This window comes from Mastacembelus armatus, chromosome 4 (genome assembly GCF_900324485.2).
Source record: "Mastacembelus armatus chromosome 4, fMasArm1.2, whole genome shotgun sequence".
Lineage (NCBI taxonomy): Eukaryota > Metazoa > Chordata > Actinopteri > Synbranchiformes > Mastacembelidae > Mastacembelus > Mastacembelus armatus.
This window is the reverse complement of record NC_046636.1, coordinates 9,128,354-9,140,759: the sequence shown is the minus strand read 5'-3', so window position 1 is coordinate 9,140,759 and position 12,406 is coordinate 9,128,354. Positions and strand designations below refer to the sequence as shown.

The following is a 12,406-nucleotide window of genomic DNA, read 5'->3' as shown; positions in this document are numbered from 1 at the left end:
ATAAACACAAGATACAAAAAAATGCAGTGTAGATTTTGAATACCATTTGTACTGAACGCTAAAGATAAAAGTTTACAAAGTTTTTCAGGGCTCCCTTTCCATACATATAGAACATGTGGACGGGACACAATGTGCTGGGAACATTGGGTGCAAAATAGTGTGCAGCCATCTGATCTATGAATCAGGAACTCAGATAAGCTACAATAAACCTTTTTTTCTTTGTTCAAAACCCACTGGGCAAAACAGGAAAGGAAGAAGAGAACATTTGTCCACTTCTTTCACAACAACCTGTACAAGCTAGAGATCTGCATGCATGATTTATGTTATATAACCTTTGCCAGCAGGTTTTCACCATGTTTATGTTCAGTTTGTGTCTTTATATTCCAATATCACTGTTCTTAGCTACAATGTGCTCTTTCCATCTATTTGGACATTTATTGACTGTAGAGAAATGAAGGAAGCGTCAAACTACAAGTTTATTAGTTTTATGTTATCTAGGTCACTAAAGTGTGAGTATATTTCTATATGAAATATAAAGTTCAAGGTAAACATGAATTTGAAAATGTAGTTTTTGATTTGATTTTTAATGTTACACTGTTTCACTTACATCAGTATTTATCTGACGTGATGCTTTAACAATTTGCAAACGATTGCACTGCTTTATGAAGACCTGAAGAGACCTTTGCCCATGTATGGCACATTTTACATGGTTAAAACTGTAAGTAAAAAGGCCCACTAGTCAGGCCCGTGCATTTTACAGAACTGTCCATTAAAAAAACAAAACAAAACAAAAAAATTTCTGCAATGCACTAATATTTTAAAGCACATTCAGCATTTATACTTCATTGACGGATACTGCTAAGGAGTTGAAACAAGATTTATCTGTTATTTCATTCAAAGTATACAGGCTACATACAAGCATTTTCCCCATACACTTACACTTAATCTTCTGTACTTTCCTATATTTTTCCATCAGCACTTTTGCAAATATTTTTTATTCATTTGAGCAGCACCAATGAATTTCCATCCACTTTCAATACAGAAATCTCAAACATGGGAACCTCAAAACCTGGTAAATAAATAAATGTGCATAGCTAATTGCCCATCGTGTTAATTCGGCATCAGGATGAACTGATTTCAGAGGAATCAGTTCAACCTGAGTAGTCAGAACAAAAACTCACTGATGATACAGTGATTAGTAAGGGCAACCCTGAAAAAAGTCATCTATTACTATCATAATGTGTTATATTTAACACTATCAGAGGCAATGTAAATCTTTACCTGACAAAAACAATTAAGGCTCCTCTTTATATCATTTTACCAAATATCTTTCTTCAACATCATGCAACATCATTCTTTACTTAGCCATTTGTGATTATAACCTACCTATGGTCATGCTAAATAATGCATATTAGAAAAATGTTTATGATCTCAGAAGTAGTCTATTCTCAACCTCAGAAACTTGTATGCGTGCATATATGACAGAAGCATTAAGTGCAACAGAATATCTCATTAATGAAGTAACAGTGAGAAATTACTCAGCCTTTTTAGACAAATCAGGGAAGTTTGATAAAGTTAGCAAACGATCAAGTTCATAAATTAATAAAGTACATAACCTTCCATCTTGACAATATGAAGACATGTTTAGCACTAATACACATGATTTTACAGCAGCTCCACTGTCACATTAAAAGTGTAGTCAGCAGATATAGCTGTATAGAATATAACGATGTCTAGCTGATAATGAAATTAAAATGGTATGGGACACACCTGGAAACCCTACAAGATCAGCAGAAGTGAGTTTTCATTGTTTAATGCATTGTTGCACTCTTTCTTTCAATATTCAAAGGATCCTCCCAGATGTTAATTTCAGAACTTTCACAAAGGGAATAATACATGAAGAGGACGTTGCATTAACTTGACAGCACAATTGCAGGAAATTATTATTTCTGGGTCTATTATGACACTTGAGCATCTGATCAAAGTGTACATGTGCTTAAAGGGTCATAATGTCCCACTAGAACAAAGCATCACATTTAAACCACAGACTGCTCCTATCTCTCGCTCTCTCTCTCTCTCTCCATATATACATATATATATATATATATATATATATTACAAGTTTGATGCCTGCTCAGGCTATATGGTTTGCTCTGAATTCACATGTTGCTAGTACAGAAACAATTCAGATTATAAATCCAATCTTGTATCTTATTCTGGTCACATTTGACATGAAAACCAATCAGAGTGAGACCCTAATCACATCACTCATTGCTCTTTAACATAGAAGGTGATACCTTCAAAGGAGATGGAGGAGTTATGTTTCATTTCCCCATCTATCCCGTTTCATCTGAGGCCATGGTTCCAATTGACGAACGTGTGTACCTTCGGATGGTGTCACTCAAAGATGGGTAGAGGGTCATGATGGAACCCCGGGACCAGTTGAAGCGGGGGTAGATTCTCTTAAGAACCGCCCTGCGAAACAAGATGTATACCCATGGGTCCAGGATCTGGTTCCATGTGGCGAGGCGAATCCAGAGCAGTAGGTACTCGACCTTCACATTGGCTCCAGACAGCACAGTTTGTGCAATAAAGACCTGGTGGTGGAGAGTTTGATAAAGGGATAAGATAGAGACAAGGATAAAGAATAGAGATAATCAAATTACAACAGTCAGCATATTATAATAGATAAGAATTCAAAAGACAATTAATATTGCGCACAGATAGGCACATATGGATTAGGTTCACTGAGGGGTTGGCCATGCTCATTTCATCATGGCCCTCCTGAGTCACTGACTGCTGCAACTCAATTATCCACACTGCTTTAGTTAAGCTACAACAATTTATATGAGGCATAGCCCAATAGTTTCCTGTGGGGTAGAAACATGGTAACAAGCTCCTTTAGGAATGACAAATTGGCTTATTGTTGCCTCTGTTCCAAATTCAGCTTGTGTCCTCCTGCGGTTTACATCCAAGCAGTGCAAAGAAAACAGCTACCTAATCCCCATCACAATGTATGAAAATTGTTGCATGCAAATATTAGGATGAAGGGCAAACCAAACACAGTTTTAGTTACACAAACTTTTCTCCGGCAAAGGTGCTCCAGAAACTGAAACAGCTGAAGAATTAACGTTTTATGGGGTAACAGTTAGCATAGTGGCTAACCTTCTAGATAGCATATCGGGGGAAAATCACTTTAAAAGACAATATTGGCATCATGCCCTGCTTTAGATTGCATTTTTCAGGTCCCTTAAAATAACAGTTTGACCAATTTTCTTAATGCTTAACGTAACTCTTATCTGTAGGGATTTCTGCAGCTTTGCTCTTCCAAGATTGTGTAAGTAGATAAAATTATAGTTTTCAAGATGCAACTTATCAGGATAAAGAAAAAACATCTGTGTTAGTTTCAGTGCATAAAAGCATAAAACAGTGACAGAAGAAAGGGATGAAGCAGTTTCAATGAAGCGTTTAAAATCTGATTAAGGATTGAATGAAAAGAACACAGCAGGGGCAAGTCCAAGATGTGTAGTGGCTGCACTCTGAAGCAAACCTCTGGGTAATGAACTATAAGCTGTGAGGTGAAATGTTTAGGTCATGCTGAGGTAGCCAGCCAAAGTTACTATACTATACATTTACTATGGGGACGCTGTCTTACTGGTACATTCTTGTTGCGTCTTCTTGTACTTTTTACTTGCTTGAGTTGGAATACTCGAAACATGATGTATGTCCAGCGGTCAAATATCTAACTGCAGGTGGCGATTCGTATGTTAAGCAAGACTATTTAATTTCTTACAGGAACAGCAGTGACTACGCTGCTCAGAATATACTGTATGTCAGTGCAGAGCATCACACATCTGAGGTTAGACAGGACTGCAGAATAATATGTGCTCTAGTCAGGGCCCCATACATCAGGATCTGTTAATAATAAAAGGTTTTACACATAGTTACTTATGTGTTTTAGTCACTTTATATTTTATCTATTTATATTTTATTAATTTTATTTGCAAATGTGGCAAACCTGGAGTTTTTTGGACCTTTGGACCAATTTTTACTAATGTTTGCCATGTTATCAGTAATGCGCCATGTCAGAGTTACAAAAGTAAAATTCTAATTATTGTAGAAAGCAGTTTTCCTTTAAAGGCAATGTGTCATCTCAGCAAAGTGATTAAGTGGGCCGTGTGATCCAGGTTTAGACCAAAAGGCTTTCAAGTCAGTTAGTCAAGGGGCTGCATTGCTAGAAAGAATGAAGCACACAGCAGGGAAGTGGGGAAAGGTAGCTTAGGAACTTGATAACATGAAATGGATGTATATGGTCAGGTTTAGGGGCTGTTTGATAGCTATCTGAGGAACCTCTTACTTGGTGGACACTTTTACTCAAACTCCTTTTTATCTCCTTTTTTTTCCTTTCAATCAGCCATAACCATTACCATTGGTGATGTTTTGTTTATACCCGCAATCTATCACATGATATATGTATGAAAAAGATACACATGGAGGCAATGTGAAGTTTGTTGTGGATATAAAGATACACATTAAAATGAAAATACTACATTGGATGAGTGTTCCAGTCCCAATAGCCCAGCCCATATTTACTCAAATTAAATATAGATGTTGGCTACAGTGGTAAATTAACATGCTAAATGAAATATTAAATCAGTCATGTCATGACAAAACCTCAATCACCAAAATGGCACAAATTTTGAACTTTTTGTAGCACTTTTTACAGATCTTCAAACTATTTGAAATAAATGATTGTTCTTACAATACTGATCTTAGAAGTTTGTTAATGTAACTCAAGGAACTAGAAATTCAGATTTCTAAATTTGAACATTATACTTACAGTACACTATTTAAACAGGAATTTGCTCTAAATTGCAGTTTTGCCATTTTCCATAAAAACAGATCTAAACATATTACATGCACACAACACCGGAAGACTCACCAATAGGGGGCACCAGGAAGCAGAACCAATGACCATAATCAGAATGAGCTGAACCATCATCTCCACTTCATAATCTCGACGCCGCTGGTTACTGTCTTGTCCACAACACACCTTGATGAGGGTCACCACACTCACTGTGTTCAGCAAAAATGACATAGTGATTGATGACAACCCGACTAGAGAGAAGAGCAGGGAGAAAACCAGGTCGTTTCCCTTTGAGCTGATGTTGAAAAAACACCAGGAGCCGGGCATCTGAATGTGGTAACTCCCAAGGCCTGTAAGGGGCAGCAGTGCTATGCAGCCAGCAATAAACCACACCATCAGCACCATGGAGATCGTTCGGCGTTTGGGCATACTGGTGGAGTGTGCGAATGGATGGTTGATGCCAATGAAGCGCTCCAGGGCCATGGAGGCACTAAGCAGCAATGGGCACAGTCCATAGAAGACCATCGACATGCCCATAAAGTTGCAGAAGTGGCAGTTGGGGTCTATTTCACGCCAATTAAAGCGTGTAACATGGAAGGAGACCACAATAGAACCTGTGACCAGAAGACCCATGAAGTCAGTGACCACCAGGCCACCCAGAAAAATTAGGAAAAAGGAGCGTGAGCGGCTATGTGTTTGCTGAAAGGACTTGAGGAGAACTACAAAGGCAATGAGATTGGAGATAAGACCCAAAGCACCGAAGACAGCTGAAAAATGAGCTGAGGCAATTGTGTGGTTGTAATTGAATGGAGGTCTGTTGATGGAATAGCAAAGTGGGGTGGTGTTGTTGAGTGGCAGGACTGAAGCATTCATGGTGGCGTGTAGGTGCAGGATCACTGATGTCAGAAGATGCAGAAATGGAAAGACAACACCCGTCAGAGAGATTTCATTTCTCTTGTCAACCTCAAAAGTAAAAAGAGAAAAGTTACATCTCAAAACATTATTCATAATCAGTAGTTTGGCTCGCACAAACGCAGACATCATTTAAAATTTAAATGCACTGAAAGATACAAAAAATGAAGTTATCAAAAAGAGGAAGCATAATAAACAAATGCCCAGCTAATGTAAGAGTTCGGCTGGATTTATTGAAGTCTTGTGGATACAAAGCTAAGTTGAGCATTTTGCAAAACTGCCAATGGTGAAATGTGGTTTCTAGTTTCTTTTTCTGGACTAAATTGTATCCTACCATAAACTGGGAAAAATTAAGGGAAGAAACCCCATTTATAGATAAACTCATATTTTTATAGTAATTATTATAATTCCAGTTTATTATAATTTGTTTGGTAGATACAATAGGATAGCTACTACAACAACAAAAATAAGTCCCCAAACAAAAAAAACTGTGTTTTAACGCAAAGCATCCTGGAGAAGAGGAAATGCATTTTAGGATGGCTCTATTAATTATATAAAGTCCATGTCACAGCTCAGTTTTATTACACACATAATACCCATCACTTACAGACAGTGACAGCATGGGTCTTAGATGGAGAGCAACACTGACATACAGAGACCAAAATAGACAGAAAGAACGAGAGCTGGCATATCCTGGCAGGAAATGCAGTCATGTGAACAGTTCTGACAGAGACACATAAACACATAATGCCACAGTCCAGCTATGATGCTGTCCCTAGTGGTCTGTCCTCTATGGCCTGTTACAGCCACAACAAATTCCATGCAACAAACAACAATGTGGAGGTACGCATTTGGTTGGTTAGGGAAGCAAAATCAAATATATGAAGTAATAATTATATTATTTTCCTTAACTAAGATTTTTGTTTCATGGAATTTCATGCAAATATTGATTTCACCCTGAAATATAATAAGAACTGCACAATTTGAGACTTGAAGAATTCCATTGCAGGACACGATTTTAAATTCAACACTAAGCTGAACTGTAGATTGATGTTGTACTGAAAATGTCTTTGCTCATTGTTCACAGCTAATTACACTAATCATAGCAAACTGTAGGCATAGCATCTGGTGATCGAATCAGCAAAGGACAACAATTGAAAACAACACAGAGATTCCAGCTTATGCAACAAAGAGAAATAAATAACAGGATTCTGTTTTTGTTCATAAACTGTGCTAACTGTTCAGAAACTATTCAATTCAATACAATACCCAGAAATCATTTCATGCTATTTATTTTATATTTGAGTTTGTTTTTGCCTCAACAATACTAAGATGTTTTTATACTATATAGGCCCATTTTGGGCAATGGACATAAAAGTGACCTGGACACAGGTATTTTCACCATTTCAAAATGCAGGAAGATGCACTTCTGCTAATTATTGTCAGGTCCTTCCATCCTTTACAGAATACTAACATGAGACAGATGAGGCTTGGCGCCAGCTCTTATATGACCCTGAAACCTTTTAAAAGTGCCATTAGTCAAAAGTGGCATTCACAATCAATATATCATGTTCAAAATTGCTTCACTAAAGTGGTTAAGGGTTTCCTATTCAAACTAATGGGAAACCACCAAAACCTGATTATGAGCTGTGCATACTGTGGCTAGAGTGAAAGCTGTGTGTGCAAAATTGTATATCTGTAGAGGATCCTAAATTGAGGGTGGGTAGCCAATAGGGAACTTGTCTTAAGAGTCTTTGAGAGACTGTCTACCAGACTGTTTTTTTAAGCAAATGATAAATAGACCAGACTCCATAATCATTTCAAGTGGCGCTTGTATCGTGGAACAGACATTCTCTAGTGTACTGGTGGCTGCTGAAATGAAAACAGTTTGAACGCTGTGCATCAGATATCCTGTTCAGTTTGCTGGTATTGTATGCGAGGCTCTGAATTTTAAACCTCTTAAACACATATTTGTAGAATGTCTGTTAAACATTGAGGCTGTTAGTAGGCAAGACATAAATGTATATGAATGTGTACGTTCTGCTTCCCTTTTTTCTCTGCCTCTGGAACTCAATCTGTCTAGCTAACTAACTTGTAGTTTAATTCATTTTACTTTCACTTTGCATTTCTGAAACACTGTCAAAATACGGCGTAGCATTATTTCTAAAAAGTCAAGAGTTTCAGTTTATATTAACCTGTGCATCATTAAACCTTATACCAAGTGACAAAACGAAAAACAAAACACAACTTAAATTTGAGCTTGGCAAAATGCACCTTCTACTGGATGACCTGAAAAATCTAAGGGTAATTTTTTTTTTACTATTGCATACTAATGTATTACAGCATATTAATTTTAGATCATAAACCCTATGTGGCTATAGAATTTTGTAAATATGGCTGTTTTTTAAAGGCTGACACTTCAGGATTATTAAGTAATTAAGATAGATCTTACCACCACAGAACCAAAACCAACTTCACTTCCAAAGTTTGCACTGCTCCATCCAAAGCATCTCTCTGCACTTGTAAGATTACTGACGATAATCAATAATCACAGGAACAAGTAGGAAATAACTGATGAAAGTAAAATTCTACATAAAATCCTACAGCAGACTGTCAGCAGTAACTCCCAATAATGTCCACTCCCTACCCCCAGTTCGCTCCGCTCCTACAGCAGCTCACATACTCATCTCTTCCCTCCAGTTGCACATGCCTTTAGAGTCAGTACACCCCTCCCCGGAAGACAAAGTGGGAGTGTTCTGGGAAGACAGCACAGTATTTAAGGCAGGACATTGAGCAACAAAGGAAAGTTGTTAAGCATCAAACAGAACATAAAGCAAGAAGCATTTGTCTTATGTTTGTTTTTGTATTCCGTGCATGTCTGAATAATACTGTTGTCCCTAAAGGATGGAGAAAGTGGTCAGTCAAAGTTTAGTCATTGCACCAAAACATATGATTCTGAGCTTTTCTGTACTAAATGCTGTTGCAACACTTTTACAGACTTAATACTTTTACAGACGTAATAACTGGACTCATTTAAGGACACTTACAACAGATTCAAAACTATTCTGAAACAAGTGAAAAAAGCTGTACATGCTATAAGGAGAAATTTTCAAATTTTGTCAGCATTATAAACACTGGCTTTTATATAGTTTACCTAACTTAACAAATTGTTCACAAAGACATATGTGATGCAGATGTGTGTCTTGGTTACCAAATAGTTTCAGCTAAACTCAGAGCCATAATTGAGTTAAAAGAGGATCCAGCAGGAAAGAAAGCAAAATAGATTGCAGAGCTGTAAATGATAAAAGCTATGCAGCTGTTACAAATATAGTTCAGTAAAAATATTAAATTTGAGAAAAACAGTATGCTAAATCCACATATTATTGCATTAGTAAACAATCTGAAAAGAATTTTTTAAAATTTTGAGAAATATGCTTTTTTTGTTGAGATTTAAATGAGAAGATTGTTACCACTTATGTCTATTAACCAGGGCTCCAAAAGTTCTCCATCCAGCATGTGATTTGTTTAATGCATACACACTAAAATACACAACTTGCTGGTTTAGAGGGAGCTGTGTTGTATGACTATTGACCATGACTACTTCTCTTTGAGGCCTGTGATGACAGTGAAGTTGCCAGGTGCCCAATATTGAAGGCATTATCCATATAGTATGTGAACGGTGGTTGAATTAAGTATTGTTTGTCTAGCATCTAATTTCCATCAGGAAAATGTAACAATAAAGAATTAATATTACATTAATTATTACAATGCAACCACAAGGGGGCACAATCCAGTGTCTTCATGTGCAGGTCCCAAGTCTGGGTAAACGCAGAGGGTTGTGTCAGGAAGGGCATCCGTCTTAAAATTTCAGCCAAATCAAACATGCGAATCACAAATATGACTTCCTTACTGGATTGGTCTTGGCCTGGGTTAACAACGACCGCCACTGGTGCTGTTGAAATTGGACCACTGTTGGTCGAAGAAGGGGAGGAGGAAGGCGTGTTCGTAGGCAGAGAAGAGCAAGGGCAGGAGTGTAGGACTTGGAGTAGGGACTTTCAATGTAGGGACTTTGTCAGGGAAAACTAGAGAGTTGGCTGATATGATGGAGAGAAGAAAGGTGGATATCTTGTGTGTTCAGGAGACCAGGTGGAAAGGTATCAAGGCTTATAGATTAGGCGCAGGGTTCAAGCTGTTTTATCATGGTGTGGATGGAAAGAGGAATGGGGTAGGAGATATCCTGAAGGAGGATTTTGTGAGGAATGTTCTGGAGGTGAAGAGAGTGTCAGATAGGGTGATCAGTCTGAAGCTGGAAGCTGAAGGTGTGATGTTGAATGTTGTCAGTGGTTATGCCCCACAGGTAGGATGTGAGTTAGAAGAGAAGGAGAAATTCTGGAGGGGGGATGGATGAGGTGATTCAGGGTATCCCTAGTGGTGAGAGAGTGGTGATTGGGGCAGACTTCAATAGACATGTTGGTGAGGGAAACAGAGGTTACGAGGAAGTGATGGGTAAGTTTGGTATGCAGGACAGGAATGCATGATGATGGAGAACTTTTGAGCCCTGGTTAATAGACATAAGTGGTAATGATCTTCTCATTTAAATCTCAACAAAAAAAGCATATTTCTCAAAATTTTAAAAAGTTCTTTTCAGATTGTTTACTAATGCAATAATAGGTGGATTTAGCATACTGTTTTCCTCAAATTCAATATGTGTGGGAGGATCAAGAGGATAGGGTTGAATGGAGGTGGATGATTCGCTGTGGCGACCCCTGAAGGGAGCAGCCGAAAGGAAAAGGAGAAAGAATTAATATTACACACACATTAAATGGGAGCAAACGGACAATTAGTATTAGTATTGTTTTGTCAGATGTGGTGAACAAAGTCTGGAGAGATGAACCATAACAGCACATCCATCCATCCATCCATCCATCATATAAACTCACTTATTTCTTAACCAGGGCCACAGGGATCATAATAGCACATTTATGTGACAATACTATCACCTCTTTATGAGCTTAAAAAACTGAAGACTCTTTAAAGTTATGCATGATATGAACCAGTCTGGATCTCATCCAACCTGGAGATGATGACTGACTCTGCAAACAGAAAAATTGATATCATGAATAATAGTCAATTATGTGTTTTAATGTGCATCATGGGACTCTGGTATGCACTGGCTTTTGAGATAGTATCAGGGTTAGGATTCCACTCAGGGTTACAGTCAAATTCCCTTATTGCTACATCTAAAATTAACAAGTAGCTTGACATCAGTGAATTTATTAATTAATGACATGTATTTGTTTCAAGTGCAATTTAGGAAAAGCAACCCTAATACAGAAATATGCTATGTAAAGTGTATATACTGAAAATCATATACAGAAATCGTTTTCGGTGTCAATGGAGTGGAGTGTAACATGGCAGACTGCTGTTTTCTTCCAGTTTCAAACAATAAACAACGTTGTTTGTCTCACCTTAAACCTACCCAAGTTATCTGTGCTTGGAGCTAACTAAACAAATAATTCATAAAATAGTAATTAATTTTTCAACAGTGATTTTTATATTTATTTGTAGCATAATTACTGAACATCGCCTTACAGCAAGAAGGTTTAGTGTGTGATCAATAACTGTGGCTGGGCACGGAAGACCAACACTGTATCAGAGTACATCTCTTCAGTGGTATTGTGGTGGCATAAGTGTGCTCTGGCCTGAATTGTTTCAAATGCAGTGTGAGTGCAGGGCAGAAGGAGAGTGGGGAGGAGTACCAATGGTGCTTGGGAATGATATGAGGTCACCATGCCTAATGTGAGTACACCCTCATAAAATTGGACTTCAGGGGTTAAATGTGCCCGGGCTCAGTATGGACTGCCTAGTGTTAGTACACCATTAGATGGAAAGCAGCATTCAATTCAATTCAATTTATTTGTATAACGCCAAATTACAATACAAATCATCTAGAGGCACTTTACAAAAAACAAAAAATCCCCCAACAAATCCCTTATGAGCAAGCGCTTGGTGACAGTGGAGAGGAAAAACTCCCTTTAAAGGAAGAGAAAACCTCCAGCAGAACCAGGCCACCAGGCCTCAACCGGTTGGGGTGAGTGGGTAGAGGAGAGAGAAAAGAACAGCAACAATAAACAACAAATAAACACAGCAGGTTGGTGGGGCCAGTAACTGCACATCAGCTATATACAGCTCCAGGACAAGGGACACCTGCAAAAGGTACAGAGAGAGTACAGAGAGAGAGGGAGAGAGCACAAACTATGGGAGAGAGAGAGAGCACAAGGTTAATGACATTCAATGGTGGTGGTCGGGGGGGGGGGGGGGGGTTCGAGGAAGAGAGGGGAAGGGAAGGGAGGGGAGGGTTAGGGTAGGGGAGCTCAGTGCAGTCCTCGGGCAGTCTAGGCCTATAGCAGCATAACTAAGGGATGGTTCAGGGTTACCTGAAGCTAGCCCTAACTATACACTTTGTCAAAAAGGAAGCTTTTAAGTCTAGCCTTAAAAGTACAGAGAGTGTCTGCCTCCTGAACCCAGACTGGGAGCTGGTTCCACAGGAGAGGAGACTGACAGATAAAGGCTCTGCCTCCCATTCTGCTTTTGGAAAATCTGGGAACCACAAGTAGACCTGCACTC

General features: G+C 38.5%; 1 protein-coding gene across 1 annotated transcript; it reads right to left on the bottom strand.

Annotated features, from left to right (window-relative positions):
• Nucleotides 1-2,118: 2,118 nt before the first annotated feature.
• tbxa2r (thromboxane A2 receptor) lies at nt 2,119-8,476 on the bottom strand. The gene is made up of 3 exons (XM_026323288.2): nt 8,232-8,476; nt 4,943-5,830; nt 2,119-2,597 (listed from the first exon to the last, which is right to left on the bottom strand). The coding sequence occupies exons 2-3, from the start codon at nt 5,738-5,740 to the stop codon at nt 2,337-2,339; spliced, it is 1,059 nt and encodes a 352-aa protein (XP_026179073.1). The 5' UTR covers nt 5,741-5,830; nt 8,232-8,476; the 3' UTR covers nt 2,119-2,336.
• Nucleotides 8,477-12,406: the final 3,930 nt, after the last annotated feature.